Raw genomic sequence first — 20753 nt, 5'->3', positions numbered from 1 at the left:
GAAATAAAGAAAGGTTTAATACAACAATGCAATAGCAACACAACAAACAACAACAATAACAGTAACAGTAATAGTGATAGCAATGAACAGAGCAAAATAGCTACCAAATACAGCAGTTTGAAGCACGATGAACAAAACCACGAGTGCACCGCGCTCCCGCGCCAGGAAAAATGTGACCTGCCAGGATGTGACTTCCCCATGGTATCTGAATAACCCGGCTAGAGCTCCCCCCCCACTGCTGGGGAAACTTAACCCTATCCTGGTTAAACCAGGACACAGTTGGAGGTCCCTTCCAACTGAAATGGTCTAGTCTATTCTATTTTGTTTGATCACTGTTATTATCTGCCATTATCCATGAGAACCTAGAGGTTATCTATCATGTAATAAGAGAATCTAGATAGCCTTTCCTTTGACAGTGCAGTAGTACTGTATTTCACACTTTAAAAGCCAGAATGGTAATGAAGCCCTTTGATCTTTTAGCTCATCTGCTATCCAAGTCTATTAGTAAGTTCCCCTACTAGTTTTTGAGTCTAAAATGGAGGAAAAAAATACATTAGCTGGTGCAACTTGCATGACATCATTAGTTAGCCAAGAGTCTTCATTAAACAGGAGTATGGTATATTTGCATTTCTTCTACATGTTTCTACTATGCATTTAACACACACAGCACTCGAGCAGAAAATTCTACTTACTTTTTATTTTCCTCTCTGTGACTTGCAACTATTCTGTCCATTAGCCTTTCTGCAAAGGTGTTTGCGTTACTAGCCAAACCTTGCTTTAAATCCTCACAATTCAAACAGATCATGGGGAAATGAACCACCTGTGGTAAACTCAAGATTTCCTTCTTGTGGGTGAAGAATTCATCTATGAACTTCAGAAAAACGTTAGATTTTACACTTCAGAGATGTTATTTAAATACTTAGCTACATGAATAAGTATTACACATTGAAGAAAATAAATATTTTTTCTATTTACCATAGAATTTAGGGGAAAAAAACACTTATGTTGTGGATTTGTAGGTAAACATAATTTTTAGCTCAAGGCTAAGCACCCCTTATCCTCTGTTCTCTTTTTATTATTGCTGTATATATAGTAAAAATTATATATAAAATGTAAAATTAAAACTTACAGCAGTATATTCATCAAAACTGTGTTCTTCTGCTTCAAATCTTTCTATCCGTGCCTGTGCAGTTCCATCTACAAGCCAGCCATACCTTTCAACTACAATTCAAACATATTGTATTAATATCCATATAATGCATACACTGTACAGTAAGTTACTTATTACAAAGAAGTAACACAGTTATTTAAAGACTCTTCTATCACTCACCATAGTTTTCAAAATACTCCTTTGGACCTTCTAAGTTGTCCCTGACAGATTTTTTCAGTGTCGATGTGGCCCATCCTATGACATGATTAGGAAGCTCTGTGTCCAGAGTTGTAGTGCCTCCCATTAGACAAGAATGTACCGTTTGGATGTTCTAATAGAAGTGCAAGTTCTGATTATTCAAATTTTAAAAAGCAATACAAGGATACAAATATGTAAAGTTGCAATCTGTAGAATACACTGTATCAGAAAAGTATGAGACCCTAATCCGTGACCAAAGCCAGGTGCTTCATACACACCTAAAATGACTCTTCCTGAAGTTTAGCAGGAAACATATAAAACAGACAAAAAATAATTACCCAATCTTACATAAAATTAAACTCTATGCTATGTGCAAACACACAAAATGAAACCCAAAACACTCCTCTGAAAGTACCGTCATATATGATTAAAGGCCAATACTCAGTCCACAGGGATATATCTAAAACCCCCAAAATGCTGTATTCCCTGGAGTTGCAGATTAGTTCCTAAGACATAAATCTTTAGATATTGTATATATTAGTTGTTAGGGATTTGACACTTTTCTTTTTCTTAGAAAGAAAAGGAATATAAACTCCAATTTTCCTTGCCTTTCTCTGGGGATCTTAATTATTAATGCAAGTTTACTGTAAATCATCACACATATGACTAAGGTGCTAATTATATTTCTATGCAAAATGTTAGTTCACAGAAAGTATACACTGCAAAACTACTTGATTTTCAATGTTAAACATAAATACATAAATAAATTAGAATACATGGTTGCTTATACTTGAAGCACTCTCAGGTTTTCTAAACATACCAAAGAAGAAAACAAAAAGCTTATCTTCTGTCTAGTTTTCTTTCCTGGGTATGTTATGTCTACAATTAATTTGTAGACATACACACAAATTTGCAGATTAAAACAGCAGACTAAAACAATCAGTAGCAGGTGTACCAATTTTTTTATGAACAAGGAATAATAAAATGAGTTTCAGAGCCTGGAGTTCTGCTGGGCATCAAGATCCATGAAGTGACCTGCAGAATGCTCATGGAAAATAAATACCTCAAGTTGCATTCTGCTTCCCATTACCATGGTAGTTAGAGTCCTAAATTACTAATATTTTCATGTACTGAGCAACTTCGCAGTTACATATCTAAATAAAGATAAAAGCACACCTGGAGAGTCTGTCCTATACGATTTACTATAAACAGAATTCCTTCTTCTAGGTCTTGGAAGCTTGGATAAAACTCCATTTTCTTTTCATCAAGAGTCAATTCCATCTTAAATAAAGGTACACAATTTCTGTCTTCAGGATCAAAAAGTTTCACAAAAACTTCAACCGTTCTTCTCAATAATTCTTTCAGCTAGGTAATAACATACATCACCTATTAGTTGAAAGAACAGAAAACCCCATTCCACTTTCCCTTCATTCAGTAAGCCAGGATTCCCATTCATTTTAGTACTTTTGGTCTGATTCATGTCTAACTGAAGTAGCGTGAATTTTTCTAATTACTTCAGTGGGTATTAGTTCCAACCCTTAAAGAATGTAACCTAATGAACAAGTAAACAAACATTTCAGTAAAGCCCAGGCATTTATTTTTGATACAAAAGTAAGTCTGTTACTAACACATGCTTTAATTACAAATGAAGTATCTGGAATGCATTTTCCTCTTACTTTCTTTTAATATGACAATGGTTTGATTAGACTATTGTTCCATTATTTTTCTACAAAGTAAATAAAGGTTTAATCCTAAAAATGACTGCCTTCTCAAACTGCTGAACATATATATTCTCACTGATTATTATATTCTTAAATGCTTTAAGTTAATTGAAAGTTAAAGGATTTTTAATTTTCAGTAAACTAAGAACTGTGAAAAACAACTGTCTGAGTCTGAAATCAGTGATTTGAATGCTACTGTTTAATTATTATTAGGAAATAAAACAATTGGAAATTCCTTTAAAAAAATAAATTTGAGAAACACTTCATATAATTTCCATCTTGATATAAATAATCAGGGAGAAAAAAAATTAACTCACAAAGCACTGTGGTATCATTTTCCACAGAAAAAAATTGTGTTTGGAAATTTTGCAGAACTATAGCCACTTGTATATACATTGGCAGAGCTGGACTTTCAGTCTGTTTGTGTACGCATGTTTACTTTCAAGGGAGAGAGACCAGGTTTTGTTCGTTTTACTAATATATAACATGTAATTGAAATACCAAGATCGGTGATAGGAAGGGTCCTGAGAACACCAAGATATTTCTTTCTTTAAGCTAATTACATTATAGTTGGTAGAACAAATAAATTTTCTGCAGCTAAAAAGCTAGAAGAAAAAGAAGTAGACAAGACTATGTATTTATTTTAAATGAGGGAAGTTACAAATGTTTAAGACTTTGAATACTTTACTGGATTATATGCTACAGATGGCTAACAATGATTAATTAAACAGGCCCCCTATCATATAATGTCCTGACTCATTAAAATTACCTAAATTTCACATTAAGTTTATCACAAAGAGGAAAAATTTTTACCTGATTAGACATAAGCGTAGCCACACAGTTATAAAAAGAGTCAACCCGATCCAACTTTACACCATTCAGTGCCTCCTTCTGAGTAAAGAGACTGATAACTTTCTGATACCACGTACTCAGTATCTTCTCTTCTGCTTTAGAACAGCTTAGAGAGACATCAGTCTTTAAAGACTGACAGTCAACTGGCTCTTTCAATCTAGAAAAGAAAGTTACAGGCAACTGTATACACAAAAATTAAAAACCCATGGAGTAAAGTAACATTAAGCTATGCTGTAATACAAATCCATTATTTTTTACTAGAAAGCACAGTGGGAACCTAAGCATCACTTCTGTCGATTTAAGTGAGGAAAAAAATACCCCAAACCTCAGGAAATAAAGAACAGTTACCAGAAAAAGTAATGAGGAAAAAGATATTGAAAATTATCTTTTTGAAAATGAAAAGTTCCAAGAATAAAAATTCAACTGATGAAAACCAGCAAGAAATCTGATCTTCAGGGTTAGCACAGAATTCCCTACAGATAGTTCATACTAAGAGAAGTCAATTTTTCAAATGCTACTTCAACCAGACTTCTATGGGGATCACGGCCTTAAGATCAAATGATGGGGGTACCTTTACAGAATTAAAGACAAAACATAAATCAAAAGGGCTGATATTACCAGCAATTTAAGCACCAATAAAATATTTATATGTAACAGACAGAAGAAAAGTTTAATGTGTCATAACACAAAGTAACCTACTCAAAGACCATTAAATGACACTTTGAAAAAATCTTTTTTATAAAAAAAATTTATGATAAATAATAGAACTGAACAAACTCTTCTTTACCAGTTTCAAAAACTTATATGGGTTAATAATTCACCAAAACAGACTTTACCTTAAACTTGAGAAATCCACTATAAGAAAGGTAGAGAATGCTGCATAACCCAAATCCAGTAGAGCTTTCATTGTGGGGTGAAGAATGTGCAAGTTGGAAAGGATTTTATTTTTTGCTTGGACAAAACTGTTATGCCATGGTCTAGAAAAATCCAGACCTCTGAAAAAACAAAACAAAACAAAACAATCCAACAACCAAAACAAACAGACCAACATATAAAAGTGAAGAGCTCAAGCAATACTTGAATAAAACCTTAAGTATAAAAAGTAGCATTAAAAAGCTTATTCCCTAACATGATTAGTTATTTAAGTGCCATACGCACATCCTCAATATGTTGCCGTGGAAGCCATAAAGCTACTGTCTGATGAATCATGTTTATACTCCAGAGTATTTTCAGATCACCTGCTCTTCCTGAAGTTCTTCCAGTGTAAACTTCTAACTTCACCAACTGCTAACAGGAGGTATTTATCATCAATATTCAGGTGGCACACATTCTGATGCTTCAGCAAATTGTGCAATTCAGATAATTAGATTCTGTCTACCCAAATTCCTCTTCTATTTTGGCAGAGCACAATAGCCTTTCCCTCGGTCTTAAGGTTTCACCTCATAACACCAAAGTCATATGAAACCTTGGCGTTAGATGCAGTTTTGGCATGTTGAAGTACTGTACAACACTGCTGCCTGCCAGTAAACTGCCCTGTACACACACACTTCATTCCAGAGGTGGCTGCAATACGACTTCAGTGTCTGGGCACTGAGAGCCACAAGTCTCATTCGCAGTCACTAGTGCTACTCTATGTAACTATAACAGTAAAGAAACACTGTCAGTGCTAAAACTTTGTAAAGCATTCAGATATATGGTGTTTAAATGTAAGATCCTCTACAGACAGAGAAAAAAATCTCATTAAGGGACTCCAGAATTAATATTGTGCCATAACTCTGTTCATGCAGCTCAACGAGAATTTCAGTTATGCAACTATGTGTGTTATTTGCTCACGTTGTGGTCTGAGCCCAGAGGGCAACTGTGCACTGCACAGCTCACGTTTGCTCACCCCTTCCCCTGCAGCGCTGGGAAGGAGAAAAATGAATCAAAAGGCTCAGGAATGGAGATAAGGACAGAGAGGGGTGGCTCACCCTCTATGGTCACAGGCAAAAGACAGGTTCATTAGGGGAAGAAAAAGGACATCACTTTAATTCAAACACTAACAAAAACAACCCTTAACAGACAGAATGGGACAGTGAGAAGCGTTACCATATCTTAAAAATACCTCCCCTCACCCCTCCCTTCTTCCCAGGCTCAGTTTGTTCCTAGTATCTCTACCTCCTCCCTCTGTGGCACAGGGGCAGATGATGGGGGGTGCAGTCAGTCCACCATCTCCTCCTCCAAGGTGGGGGGAAGCACTCTTCTGCATCTTTCCCCCTGCCCCACGTGGTGTCTTTCTCACGGGAGACAGTCCTGAGTCCTCCCCACAGGATGCATTGTTCTCAAGATGCTCCAGCGTGGGGCACCTCCCCGTGTTGCACCTCCCAGCACTGAACTACAACAGTGGGGGCTTCTTCCCACAGAGCCCTGGGGGTCCTCCACAGTCTGCAGGCAAATCTCTGCTCCTCCAGTGACCTCCATGATGGTGGGGGGGGTGGCCCTGCCCTCTCACCACGGGATACAGGGGGGTCTCTGCTCCAGAGCACCTCCCCCTCTTTCTCCTCCTTCCTTCCACTGAGCTTGGTGTTCACACAGGTGTCCTTCTAGTAACGCCTCCTCAAAGCCCCCCACCCCCTCTCCCATTCCCCTTCTTAAATAAGTTATCACAGAGGTGCAGCTGCTGTCACTAATTGGCTAGGCCTTGGCCAGAGGTGGGTGAGACTTGGAGCTGGGGGAGCTTCGAGAAGCTTCTTACAGGGGCCACTGCTGTAGCCCCATCCCTCGCTACCAAAACCCCACCACACCAACCCAGCACAACTAATTTAGTCCACTCACAGAGGTAATAAAGCCAAAGGTGCTTCCTCTTCATCTTCAAGTCCTTCTATGTCTGGTTTAATAAGAACACTTCGCACTAGAGGAAAAAAAAAAATAAAAATATGAACATCAGAAGAAAGTTATGCCTTATTCAATAGGCACTGTACTTCCTCAACATTTCTCCAGGTTGAATCAAGCACATAGTAGGATGGAAGAGTAACTGTATCATCCAAGTCTTCAAAACACATTCTTCCAAAGGCAACTCAAAATCATAGCTTCTGCTAAATACATATACAGATTCAGGTGGCTTAATTCCAGTTCTGTCCCCTATTCATGAAGGTTTTCAGATCGACTAGTATTTAAGTATTTTCTTAAGTAATTTCTTCACTGAGAGGATGGTCAGTCACTGGAACAGGCTCCCCAGGGAAGTGGTCATGGCACCAAGCCTGTCAGAGTCAAGGAGCATCTGGACAACACTCTTAGTCACATGGCTTAGTGTTAGGTAGTCCTGTGAGGAGCAGGGAGTTGGACTCTATGATCCATATGGGTCCCTTCCAACTTGAGATATTCTATGATTCTAAGTAGTCATGGCAATTTTATTTAATATAATTATAGTGGGATACTATAATTATCCCACTGATGATATTATGAAGAAGTTAGTTCCACGCTAAATTGTGTAATTTTTTTAATCCGCATTTTTAAAAAGATCAGCCATCCACCAAAATATTGACAAAATTTGGCTCAATTTCAGATTTCAGATACTATAAATGTAAATAAAAAGGACATTAATACATTATTTCAAGGGAATGCACTTTCAAAATTCCAGTTCATGACTCTCCTAAAAAAGTTTAAAAATCAAAGTGAGTTGTATGAGTGATATCTGAAAATAGCTAATTATCTTTGCAGATTTTTATTGCAAGCCTCCTCTTCCTCATGCATAGAAAGCAGGATCAGAAAACTTATGGATGTACTTGTGGATGAAGAACTTAAAGAAAAGCTGCTGTCCCTGAAGAGGCAAAAAGAAGAATGACTAGTACATAAAAAGTTTCTACATTCTTTAGTAGAAAGCAGCAATACATTCTTGCATCAAATTAAATAAACAGGTTAAAGACATAATGAAATATGGTCATCAGCAATCCACCTTTTTCTCATTAAGTCTACAGTTGCCTTTGTCTTTCCTTGAACTATACCTTCGACTGGTTAACTTTTTACTAGTCCAAATAAAATCATCAAGTTTTGCCTTAAACATTACAGCCAATACACATTTGGTGAGGCAGAAAAAGAGAAATCAGTGGTTAATTACAAAGATCATGCCTGGCTGAAAGAACAATTTAGAAAAATTATTTTCAGTGGGAGAACACGGAACAGCTTATTTTATACATATACTCATTAATATATTACTATTAGTACTGTGTAGTTTCTGGTACTTACCCATATATCTTCTCATGCTTGTTTCATAATCCATTATTATCTCCTGTAAAAGCTTTTCAGCTAACAGCTGCCTATCTTTGCCTTCCATAAGCGACTGTGGCACCAATTTAAGCATGGACATTAGCCACTGCTGCTGAATGGGAACCACCGGATTCCTTCGCACACACTTTTTCATAAAGAGATAGTTTGTCTGAAAGGACAGTATTGTCAGAGGTCTAATAATGGACTATGTGAATATTTTTGTGTTAGGCTTGACAATGAAGTCTCTTTGTATTCACCATTTCTTATACTTAAGGGCAGGCAACATAATCTAATCTTTTTAGTATTCACTGACTAGTACACCAAAAGCTACACTATGGTTGGTAAGATGGTCTCCCTATCTCAACGCTTAAATACAAAATATTGTACTTTTTAGTATGGCATTTTCCTTGGTTCTCTGCTGAAGTTTATGACTGACAATAAAACAGTTCAAGGTTCCTGTTATTGTTCTTTGGACATACATTTATCTGGCAAAAAGTATGCACGAATAGGGGTTTTTTTTGGCCAAAGAAATAGGTATTTATGCTTTTGAGTGATAGCTTTGTTATAAAACAAAAAAGGATCTGAATCTCTATAGTCTTCAGAATGAGTTTACCTAACATCAGCTAGGAAAAACAGATGCTACCTTAAGCTACTTAATATAAACATTTCAATGCTAATTTGAGTTTAAAGTGGGTCTCAGAGATAAAGTCTTATTTTGAATGCTATACACACATTCTAGGATTTGTATATGTTCTTCAAACCAGGTGAACAATGTCAAAGACTACTTTTTGTACAGACTAAAGTATGATCTCTGACCCCAACTGAAAAAAATCCTGAAGGCTGTTATAATTTTTTCTAAGTAATGATCTTTAAGTAAGGTTTAGATCAAAACTTAAATTACTGATGGACATATTTTCTGTAACAGAAAAATACTTTCTTTCTATTGAACCACAAGAAAAGATTTCTATTTTGCTTCCTACTCCATTTTTCCCCAACAAGACTACTGAAAAAGCTTTTCCTGTTTAACCACCATCAATTCCACATAACATACTCAACCTCTCGAACAGAGACCATTCATTCTTCTACTCTAAAAAAGCAGAAGAAAGAATTTAACTCACTCCTCGTTGTTTTTGCTCACTATTCATCTGTATAAAAAGGAACAGAAAATCATAATGTATTAAGAAAATATAAACAGAAAAAATCAGAAATATAAAATTTAACAAATATTATTCCTAAATAAAGACTTTATTCTGTACATACACAGGTATCAATTTCAATGGGACTATTTGAGCATATAAACACATTTATGAATTACTAAGGATTGAGATAAGTATCTTTAAGAAAATACTAGGAAGAGGCATAAATGCCCCAATAACAAAGAAGAAAACAGGCAACAGTCAAAATATTCAAGAAATACTTTCTCACAGTGGAAGGCAGTTCCGGGATAGGAGGTACAGGATCTCTGTGATATTTTTCTTCGATGGACACGTGATAGACTTTTAAAGCTCGATCAATTCTAAAGTAAAACATAGTGTCAGAAGTTCAGAGAATCTACAAATGATGTTTACCAACTCTTTGATCACTAAAAGGTAAGGCTGCCTTTGCATACTCTGCCTTCTCTTATATAAAGAGCCACATTTATCTTGACCAAAATCACAATATATACATGCCTTAATTCACCTCATCCAATTGCCCAGTGTTCCTGTTAGGATTATATCTCACTTCTCAAACAACAACAACAGATCTTCTCCAACTGTATTATGGAAATAAAAAAAAGGAAAAGAAAAAAAAAAAAAAGCAGAACTAAACTCCTAAAGTTATTTATTTTATGACCAGCTCTCTTTTACTGCCTGTGGTTATAAACTGCTAAATAACTATCAGAAAACTTCAAATGGTTAATGCTGGCATGTCCTGCTGACATTACACATGAAAACATTTCAGTCCATCCTTTTGGAACACACTCTGTATGTATCTTGCAAAGAGTAATTCAGCCTTATCTCAATATAACTCAGTTAAAAACTCAAAAGTGGAAGTTAGACTGCCAATTTCAACTATACACTCAAATCACTATTTCATGGGGCTTTATTTAAAAGACCGTTCACTTCTTACAACAATGTACGAATTGTTACACTTAATGTAACTGCTGTTCCAGCAGAATATCCACCTTTTGTCAGATGGCTGGTCAGCAGTCATCCTACTGCACACTAAGTTACCACTACAGCATAGTTGACACTTTCAGCATACTGGACACCTGCATTCTGAAAACTGCACTCTGCTACTGCAGGTATCATTGAAAGGTCAGGATTTACTTTCCAAGAGCTAAAATTAAGACTTCTTGTTTGTTAGATTTCTATTATAACAGCCTTTAAACTATTAAAAGAAAGGAAACATCTTTCTTTACTTTTAACTTCTATATAGATCAACTGCTTTCTGTAACTGATTGTTGCTACCATTATTTAAAAGAAAAAAACAAAAGCAACCCCCCTCACTATCTGGGATAAATCAGATTCCCCTCTGTGATCAATTCTTCTCCGACTTTGATCCTGCAACTTAGTTTTATACCACTGTGTAGCTCCAATTAAGCCAACAATTTGGGACACATACAATTATCTTTGAAGAAAAAAACCCCTGTAATACCTGGCCACTTAAAAATCTGGCCATTAAAGTGGAACATCAATTGCATAGGAATTAGTTAAGTAACTCATTATCATCACCAAATCTAGCCACAGCAAATGGAATCACTCAAAAGCCACACCCCAAAAATGCAATTATTGATATCAGTGACAATATTTAAAATGGGTTAAATTAAGACTGTATGTAGGTCTTTAATTTCCATTTCTTCTGAAGGCAAAATAATTTTTTTCTGTGCTTTTTAATCCTATCAAATACCATTAGATGTCCTTACCTTTTTAATCTTCTACATGAAAATGCAAGTTGCTATATATTTCATAATACTACTATAAACAATGCAACCTTAGCACACATAATCCTGCTGTATTTATGCCAAAATAATCAATGTGTCTAGGGATTCTCCAGTAAGTTCCTGAAAATAATGAAGGTATTTCAGGAATAAATTTCTATCAAAATAATAAATTTTTTAAAAAATAACTTAATTTTCTATTAGACATACAACAATTACATGAAAGCAGCCTTTTCCTATTGTCTTTCCTCCTTTGCAAATGAAAATCTTGAAAAACAATTTTATGTGAATGTACCAATCATCTTGGCAGCTGTGCTCCTCTGGCAGTGACACAGATCACTAAGCTCAGCAGCAAATGCATGATGATAGTGACAAAGAAGCCCATTAGAAGCAGACCCATGTTTGAATCATTCATACAAAAGCAAGCAAGTAATCCAGACTTGGATTCTCTTTCAAAAAGGCTTTCATAAAGAGAAAGAGGTTTTTTTCAGTCTATGAATCACAAACAACATTCAAAATGTGAAGGTCACTTTCTCCTCACAACTCACCAAACATAACTCAACCAGAGTTTGGGTGCTGTAAAAGAAAAAAACATCAGAGATTCCATCAAATGACCTTCTATTATTAATGATTTTAGATGGAAAGTGTTCAGCACTGCAATACTGACATCAAAAACCTCTAAAATTAAAAAGACCATTATTATTTCTCAGATGTCAAATGTGCAATGTTTCTCTCATTTGAATTTCAACATTTCTTGAATTACATGAAACTCACAGTAGCTGATGAAGCATCTTTTGCTGTTCATTGCATCTTCGGTATGTCAATAGTTTATTCTGTAATGGTGACATATCAGATATGACTGACGAAGGTAAAACACGGGGAAGAAACAAAGTTCTCAAAGTCTTTTTATTGGAAGGTGCTCCAGCTGAGTGTGGCATCTACAACCAAAACAAAACCAAGATTCTAGGATACAACTAATCCTGTGCAGAAAGCAGTTTAACAGATGCATGTATTAAGTTGAATGTATGTAAGATGTAAAATGAGGTAGCCTTGGGGATTTCCACAATGTAGGTATGAAAGTTTAGCTTTCAGAAAACAGAAAAATACTGTATATGCTAAAATGGCAAAGTTCAACGGGAAATGCGTACAAACAAAGTCTGCAACGGTAAAAAATGATGGTACAGTTCTATTAACTCAAGATTAGCACATTGCATAAAAGTAAAGTTCTATTACAGATCTCTTTAAGTGCTAATCTACCAGCTTACACAGCACAGAAGACGCCTATGAACCCCCAGCAGACTGCCCCAGACTGGCCCTGATGTAGGCACGTTTCCTGTTCTGATGGGGCCTGTGGCTTCCGTAGGTGACTAACTACTCCCTTCTTGTCTGGTCACTAAAAAAAAAGGTTACTGCCTCATTAAATCCACCCATGCTAGATAACACGGAACAAATTCAGACAAGGGTGGCATCTAAAGTTCTGAGGAAAAAAAATGCCCAAAAGCATCCTTGATGTTTGCTATTAATGTGAAGGTAAAGCTGCAGCAAATTTTCAAATACAGGATCCTAGAATTCTACTGAAGTGAGAGACAGTCTTTAAAGGAAAAGAAACAATCATAATCACATCAACGTAGACTTATAGCTTCACCACAATGTCAAACAAATGGGAGCAAAACTATGAGCAAGTTATTCTTTAGACACTGTATCACTGTTGAAGTGAAACAAAGTACAGGAAATTATCAAGAAACCATTTACATAAAACCAGCACCCTATTTTTCTTTTTTTCGAGGAAAAATATAACTAAGCTTATTTTCTATGTGCAAAGTAGTCATTAAAAGTTCTATTCCATACATGGAAAGGGTAAGAAACTGCATGATCAACTTGTAAAAAGCCATGTAAAACTGAAGACTATTCAGAAATAATTCTGTGATGCTGAAAATCTTGTGGTAGACTTAGCAGGATGCTTGAGAACGCTACCTTGCATATAAGTATATATTCCATCAACACACCCCAGTGACAGTGTTTCATGCATCTACCTAACGCAGAGCAGTGCACAATTTCATTTCAACTGCCTGTCTGGAAATGTTTATCTGCGCTACCAGAACAAGTGCCTCTGTAAATACCAAGCAGGTGCTTGACAGTACTTTACTCTTTTAAGCTGCAGCAATTCTGGGTTCTCTAGAAATTATTCGCTTAGAGTATACCAAGGTGCACATCTTCAGAAGCAAGGCTAAATTGAACAAAGACTAAACTGAGATTACTAAAATGAAAGAGGCAAGCAAGGTGTTAATGAGGGGATGTGGCTAAATCCTGGCCTGTGGATGCAGATTCCCTATGAAAAGAGGGTTTATAAATTGGTGGGGTGGATATGGGATTGAAGCTAAGCAGGTGGCAGTTTTGGTTTTGACCACAGTTGTGAGTAGCTGGACTGTGCAACAGGGAAGTGGAGACAGGTATGGGTTTGAAAGGAGAACCCTACTCCGGGGGCAGGATGAAGATGTGGAGCAGATAACTGGGTAACCACGGTTAAAGATACCTGACAACCAAAGTCTGATAATCGCCTCGTTTAAAGACAGAAAAATAGAAAAAAAACAAAATAAAGGAAAAAAACTGTTGTATGACTAGGCTCAGTTTCACTAAAAGACTATCCTACAGCAGCTTAAGTCTTGCTTTGCAGCAGAGTATGGCTACCCCAGAAGACTGACGGTGGGGTTTCCCTGGAAACAGTGTACACAAACACATCACAAGTGCATCTCAGCGGTTCTCACAGCGGAGCAGAAAGTCGAAGCTACCTCCTAGATTAGCGGTGTGTGCTAGAAATGAATGAAACCGGGTGGTGGTGGAGGCATCAAAGGAAATAAAGCTCAGCTGAAGAGAACCGAGACGGTATCACCTGTTCCCGGCGCCCCACCAGCCCCGGGGACACAGGCCCGTCGGTGCGGAGGGAAGAGCCCCGCCAAGTCCTGACTCCGCCCCACAGAGAGCCCCCCCGCCGCCCTCACCTCTCCCGGGGCCGCTGGCCAGGGCGGTGGCGGCTCACGACTACAGCGCGGTGGTTGCCATGGGGCCGAGGGCGGGCGGCCGGCGGCGGAAGGGGCGAGGCCCCCGGCCCCCCGCCGCCGTTGCGAACGCCTCGGCACCCGCGGGCATCAACCGCCGCCTTCCCCCAGGGCTTGGTACAACACGGCGGCCTCTGGCCGCCTCCCGTGGAAATGAAGCAGCACGCTGCGCTTAGAAGGGAGTGGTCCTGCCGGCATCGCGGCTGCTGACGAGGTTCAGCTGCCCGCAACAGAATGCGCCTTCAACGCCGGAAAGGGTGTTTATTGCACTTTGTACAATAGCAGACTACTAATATACTGTTGTAATAAGAAAAAAAAAAAGGGAAAAGAAGCAGAGACTTGGGAAAATCTTACCTTAAATTTCCTAGTCTGCCACAGGGCTTAATACCGCCTAAGCAAGTCAGTCTCTTCCTACCAGCATTCTGCCTGCACAAAGCGGATAAAAACTTGCTTGTTCCAGCTCGCAGCAAGAATGCTTAGGAAATTGTAATATCCTCACGCATCAGATAGCTGTTGCTAAGCTCCTACCTTTTGTAAAACTATAAATGGAAACGCTAAGAAATTCCAGAGATTTACTACCCACTTGCCCGCGTGTGACAGAGAGACTTTAAAACCCTAACTCTGTACCTGCGTGGGCAGAGCGCCGTGAGCAGAGACTGCAAGAGCAGCTGCAGAGAATTTTTGATGGGTTTTGGAACGCCCTGGGCAGCTCCCTAACACCTTTCCGCAGCCCAGGACCATTCAGTTTGAAGTTTCAACCCAGACGTGGAATGTTTCCTCACAAACACAAACCCTTGATTTGCCCACGAGCATTGTGCGCTCACCCGCACATCCCGCGGGACACCAACCCGCTCCCCCGCCAGGCGGGCCGGGAGCTCTCCCGAGGAGGCGGGGCCTGGCTGCCGAGGGACCCGGCCCCGCCGTTTCTCCGGGCGGTCTCACTTACACCGCGCGGGCGGTGAGTCCCCGAGAAGGGGTCGAGCGCCCGCCAGGGAGCGGGAACCCGCCATCGCCGCCCTGAGGCGCCGCCGCGCGCGCTCCCCTACCCCGCCCCGCCCAGCCCCCGCGCTGGGCGCGAGCAGTGGCTGCCGGCAGCGGCGCTGCCCGGGCTGCGCGCGCGCGGCCTGTCGCTTCCGGGCGCGCCCCTCGGAAGCGCGCGGGCTGGCGCGCGCGGCGGCGGCGGCGGCTCCATGTGGCGCGGACTGCGCTCCGCCCTCAGCAGGCTCTGCGGGCCGCCCGCCGCCCCCCGCGCCCGCGGCGGCATGGAGCGGGCCGTGGTGCGGTGCGTGCCGTCCGAGCCCAAGCTGAGCCTGCGGCTCGTGCTCCCCGACGGCAGCGCCAGGCACATGCAGCGGGACCAGGCGGAGCCGCTGGGCCGGGCGCTGGCCCGCATCGCCACCAACGCCGCCAAGGGCCGCGCCAAGGCGGCGAAGAAGAGCAAGAAGGCGCGGGCGGAGGGCGGCCCGGCGGGGGAAGCGGCAGCGGCGCCGGCCGTGCGGCTCTTCTCCCGGGACGGGGAGGCGGTGGCTGAGGAGGTGCCCAACGCGGCGGCCTGGCAGGACGGCGCCGTGCTGCAGATCGGGGAGGCGCAGTACCGCGTGGAGCGCAACCCGCCGGCCCTCACCGAGCTCCGCCTGCCGCGCTCGCTCCTGGCCGGCTTCCCCGTGTGCCCCAAGGTGAGCGCCGAGTTCGCCGCGCCGCAGCACTGCCTCTTCCGCTGGTACCGCGAGCGGCGGCCCGCGGCCGGCGGCGGGGAGGAGGCGGCGGAGGGCGACGGCGGCCCGGCCTGGGTGGAGGCGGCGGCCGCCGAGCGCGTCTTCACGCCCTCCAACGCGCTGGTGGGGCTGCGGCTGAAGCTGCGCTGCACGCCCGGGGACGGAGCGCAGCGCTATGGGCCGCCCCGCGAGGTGGAGAGCAGCGGGCCCGTGGAGGCCGGCCCCGGCGCCTGCACCTTCGACTCCCGGCACCTCTACACCAGGAAGGTCTGCGGCGAGGGCGCCGTTCGCGCTGTCTCCTACAACATCCTGGCCGACACCTACGCCCAGACGGAGTTCTCCCGCACCGTGCTCTACCCGTACTGCGCTCCCTACGCCCTGGAGCTCGACTACCGGCAGAACCTCCTCAAGAAGGAGCTGGCGGGCTACAGCGCCGACCTCGTCTGCCTACAAGAGGTGGATAAGTCCGTCTTCGTGGACAGCTTGGCTCCAGCCCTGGATGCTTTTGGACTCGAAGGGCTCTTCAAGATCAAGGAGAAGCAGCACGAAGGCCTGGCCACTTTCTACCGCAGGGACAAGTTCAGCCTCCTTAGCCAGCACGACATAGCTTTCAGCGAAGCCCTGCTCTCGGACCCGCTGCACAAGGAGCTGTGTGATAAACTGGCCAAGTACCCCTTGGTGCAGGAGAAGGTGCTGCAGAGGTCCTCAGTGCTGCAGGTACCCGCCTTTACGTGCCTTCTTCCTCTTTCCCCTCTCCTCCCGCTGTCTCCAGGCAGGTGCAGCCAAGCTAGGTTTGTTGAGGGTCAAACCACAGGAGAATGGAGGTGAGGGACTAACAGTCTGAAGTGGTATGTTCTCTGTCAGCTAGGGTAATGAGTAGAGCAGAAGAGCAACTTAGGAACAAGAACAAAACGCTGGGACTTCACCGAACTGGATAGATGGAATTACTAAAACTTGGCAAAAAAGGCAATATTATTTTCTTTAAGACAGCTGTTGACATTCTGGGCCAGGTATCAATTCCTGGTTGGTGATATTGGCAGACAGGTTTTTCACTACATACTCCGTATGTCAGAACATGTATTTTATAAAACTTAAATCTTGTAAATCAGTTCTAAATGAGATTAAGTTAATTTAGCTGGCTTTAATAATGCTGCTTTAGAAAGTGACAGTAGGGACAGAACAGGTTTGTGAACTTGTTGATGCCAGTGGCTCTGTCAGCAGAGCTATTGTGTAAGTACAAATGTGTAAGACAGAGGTCTGTGTCAGGAATTTCAGAAACACTCGGTAAAACTTTCCTACTTGTGATCTGAGTAGGACTAAGAAGTTTTCCCCGATAACTGATATCGCCTCTAAATTTATGTTCAATTTAACAACTGTGCAATGCTACAGTTTGCTTGCTAAAGGCAGAGATAGAGCTCCAATTTATTGCAGAGGTGGGAGAATAGAAAATAAAAGTAGTTAAGAATGGTACAGCATTAGCAACAGCTTATGAAAAAATATGGAATGAAGGAAAAAAACACAGCCAAACCAGACACGGACAAAAGAACATTTGTCAAATACCTGGATGTAGTGGTAATATATTGGCTGATACCCAGACCGTACCTGGAAGATAAATTAATAAATTATAAGCATCAGATTCTTTGAACTGGATTGCCCTAAAGGCATAAGGTAACTATTGCATTTTTAAAAATATATAACCTCTCTGTTTAAGACTCATCAGACTGCTTTTTTCTCTTGAAGGTTTCAGTTCTTCAGTCTACAAGTGATCCTTCCAGGAAGATTTGTGTAGCTAATACCCACCTCTACTGGCACCCAAAAGGTAATTTTGTCATGTTCATGTATGTAGGATGACTGGGTTTGTAAAGGTTTTTGTCCTTCTTAGGGAGAATAGATTTCCCCCCATTCTTTTGCAGCTGTAATCTTTTCTTGTGGAACTGAGGGTTTCCTGCCTTGCTTCTTACCTAGATGAATCAAACCACGCTGCTAGGGCTGTTTGTTTATTTTCCTCAGAATAAGATTGTTCTAGTCTGCCTGGGAGTCAGTAGAATACAGCTGAAGGTAAGTCATGTTACACACAATTCACCCAAAGAGCAGACCATAAATATAGCTAGATTTGTGTGTGCTCATGGCTTCCCAATCCTACGGTACCTGCACAAGCTCTATTGGGATACTGCCCCGAGGGCAACCAGATTGGGCTACAGAAGGTTTTAGAAGAGATCCTCCTCTTTGAAATTAGTTGTCTTTTGATTCTGTGCCTTTCAAGAACGTTGTTAGAATGGATGCTATGAAACAAAAAGCTGCTGTAATATATGGGTGTTTGTGGGTGAGAGTTCTTGCATGTGCGAGTTTAATTTAAAACATTGTCTGCCTCTCTAAAACTTTCATAGTCACAAACTTCAAAGGCTTCCTTTATTTATGAAAACTATTCTGAAATGTAGTGCACAGAAAATATAAAATGACGTTGCTGTTTCAGAGCTAGACATGATACATGCTTAAATGAGCATAATTCCTCCAATGCTACTGTGAAATATTGAAAGTAAAATGTTTTTATATTCCTAGGTGGGAACATTCGTCTCATCCAAATCGCTGTAGCCTTGTCCCACATCAAGCATGTAACATGTGACTTGTATCCTGGTATACCAGTCATATTCTGTGGAGATTTTAATAGTACACCGTCGTCAGGAACTTACAGTTTTATTAGCAGTGGTGGCATTGCTGAAGATCATGAAGACTGGGTCTCAAATGGTGAAGAAGAAAGGTGCAACATGCCTCTAAGCCATCCTTTCAAACTGCTAAGTGCTTGCGGAGAACCTGCTTATACAAACTACGTTGGTGGGTTTCATGGATGCCTGGACTATATTTTCATTGACAAAAATGCTTTAGAGGTTGAACAGGTCATTCCATTGCCAAGTCATGAAGAAGTAACAACCCATCAGGCTTTGCCAAGTGTTTCACATCCTTCTGATCATATAGCACTAGTATGTGACTTAAAGTGGAAATAGATCAGCTCTTGCATGGTGCTTTTGGGGGTTTTCAAACAAGAAATTTAATTTACTGCTGTGGAACTGAGGTTACACCCTGGCTTGTATGCTCTTAAAAGGAAAGTCAGAATGATTACTGAAAAGTTCATGTGTTTAATGGTTCTACTGAATATTATCACACTGTTCAGAATATTTGCATGACAACATTTCCCTTTTTATATGCTAATGGGGAAAATATATTTAAGACAGGGGTTTTTGAAAATTGGATTATCATACACCTTTTTATTGGTGTTTTTAAAGGATTAACAATTATTTTGTTAAAAAATACGGATTTAATCAGATTTATAAGACAGTGTGCAAACTGAACCATGCTTAATTCAGAATCAAACACAGAACCTGAAAACAAATGGATTTAGTTGATTCAACCTCATTGTAATTACTGTCATGACAAGACAATTCAAAAAAAGTTCAGAAATTGTCTTGTTCACTTAATCATTACTGTGTCCCAATTTTTTAGTGAGTGGCATGAACAATGTACTTGTACCTACTGCCTTCTGAAAATATGTTCTTTATCAGTGAATAGATGTTCTGTCAACAATCAACCATGTTAAATTCAAGGTTGTTGATTTGGAAGCATTTTGCTTGCCTACTTAGTAGGGGTAATGAGGGTAACTTTAGCACCTGGTAAAATTGGACTACATTTATAGGTAGCACCTACTTTGAACCTGTTTCTTCTATTGTTTATAGTCATTGGCAATAAACGAAATACTAAAGTTCAGGAGAGCCAACTCTGGATGGGGGGGAGCTTTTTAACAATATAATCTGGTTTTAGGCAGGGGGAGATACAGAATAGTTTATGTGCATTAGTTACCTGTGCCTAAATCTTTAAAGAGAAACACAAGTGATGTGCAGACGTTTATCACAATTGTTCTGTTTTGTTCCTCTATTGCATACAAAGACAACGTAAACTTTTAAGTGCTTTTACCTTCATTTTTTCCTTCCAGAAACAGTCTAGTCTTCCCTGTTTTATAGGAGGTAATTCAGATTTGGGGAAATGTATTTTCTTGGTACCTTCATTAAATGGAGGAGTTTGAATCCTTTAACAAGCTGCATCAGTAGTCCATATGAAACAAAAAGGATTTGAAAACTATTTCACTAGATCTCCCTCTTTCACCTAATAAAGTTCCCTTTTCAATTGTCTGTCACTATTGTCAATTGAGTGTTTTTCTAGTTACTGCTGTCTTTTGTGGCAAAACAAGTCCGCCCATGTTGGTCAAAGCAGCGTGCCCTATACTTGCACAACCACTCACCTCCACTGCAGCCGGGCAGAAGGTAGCCTATAGCTGAGACTCACTAAAATGTTTATATACTACTGCAAATAGGCAGCTGCTTTCAAGTAGCATATTGCTGAGGGTTGTTGGTCCTGTCTGTTGCCGTAGTACCTGCTATACTGTGAAGGGTGATGCTTTGCAGAAGCTTGTTTGTATCTGCTCTTTAGCCTTTTCTATGTTATTTCCAATAAAATTACTACTGTTTTTTTTTACTGTAGTATCTGAGCATCTAATAAGTTGATGCTGATGAACACTTGCACTAGTAAAGCCAGCAGGGAGGTTTAGCCTCAGAGGTCATACAAGGCTAAAACGATGCAGGCCCATAAGTCTCAGAACATGTTTCAAACAACATGACGTGAGAAGACAAAACTCTCCAGAATTTTGTTACCAACTTGGCACATAAAAACACAGGTTCATGGAGAGTGACAAAAGGACTGTTCCACTAATATGCAAGTTTGTAGAAGCTTGTATTACTAAAGAACTTGTGTAAGTGTCCTTTGCAAGCAGCTTTTTTCAGCAATATAAGCAGTTAACCTTCCATCTTCCTGTCATCCCAGCCTCTCTCACCTGATCCTGCCCTACTG

At 40.8% G+C, this 20753-nt stretch overlaps 2 protein-coding genes across 2 annotated transcripts; one reads left to right on the top strand and one right to left on the bottom strand.

The window, feature by feature from the left end:
- Window positions 1-202: 202 nt before the first annotated feature.
- DNAH12 (dynein axonemal heavy chain 12) lies at window positions 203-15152 on the bottom strand. Its single transcript, XM_074835747.1, has 11 exons — window positions 15085-15152; window positions 14086-14382; window positions 9592-9682; window positions 8146-8335; window positions 6736-6811; window positions 4758-4916; window positions 3883-4078; window positions 2525-2713; window positions 1331-1481; window positions 1130-1221; window positions 203-871 (listed from the first exon to the last, which is right to left on the bottom strand). The coding sequence occupies exons 1-11, from the start codon at window positions 15150-15152 to the stop codon at window positions 689-691; spliced, it is 1692 nt and encodes a 563-aa protein (XP_074691848.1). The 3' UTR covers window positions 203-688.
- Window positions 15153-15327: 175 nt separating this feature from the next.
- PDE12 (phosphodiesterase 12) lies at window positions 15328-20043 on the top strand. Its single transcript, XM_074836190.1, has 3 exons — window positions 15328-16574; window positions 17598-17676; window positions 18417-20043. The coding sequence occupies exons 1-3, from the start codon at window positions 15333-15335 to the stop codon at window positions 18857-18859; spliced, it is 1764 nt and encodes a 587-aa protein (XP_074692291.1). The 5' UTR covers window positions 15328-15332; the 3' UTR covers window positions 18860-20043.
- Window positions 20044-20753: the final 710 nt, after the last annotated feature.

Source organism: Strix aluco, chromosome 11 (assembly GCF_031877795.1).
Source record: "Strix aluco isolate bStrAlu1 chromosome 11, bStrAlu1.hap1, whole genome shotgun sequence".
NCBI classification, from domain to species: domain Eukaryota; kingdom Metazoa; phylum Chordata; class Aves; order Strigiformes; family Strigidae; genus Strix; species Strix aluco.
This window is presented reverse-complemented; position numbering and strand designations above follow the sequence as displayed.

What these genes read in the sequence shown, in the direction of transcription:
- DNAH12 (XM_074835747.1), bottom strand. Translation starts at nt 15,152, where the DNA reads ATGGCGGGTTCCCGCTCCCTGGCGGGCGCTCGACCCCTTCTCGGGGAC. An exon ending in TCCCGGAACTGCCTTCCACT is followed by an intron (nt 8,336 to 9,591) that starts GTGAGAAAGTAT and finishes CTGTCCTTTCAG; the next exon opens with ACAAACTATCTCTTTATGAA. An exon ending in CCTTTGGCTTTATTACCTCT is followed by an intron (nt 4,917 to 6,735) that starts GTGAGTGGACTA and finishes TTGTTTTTTCAG; the next exon opens with AGGTCTGGATTTTTCTAGAC.
- PDE12 (XM_074836190.1), top strand. Translation starts at nt 15,333, where the DNA reads ATGTGGCGCGGACTGCGCTCCGCCCTCAGCAGGCTCTGCGGGCCGCCC. An exon ending in AGAGGTCCTCAGTGCTGCAG is followed by an intron (nt 16,575 to 17,597) that starts GTACCCGCCTTT and finishes TTTCTCTTGAAG; the next exon opens with GTTTCAGTTCTTCAGTCTAC. An exon ending in CCTCTACTGGCACCCAAAAG is followed by an intron (nt 17,677 to 18,416) that starts GTAATTTTGTCA and finishes TTATATTCCTAG; the next exon opens with GTGGGAACATTCGTCTCATC.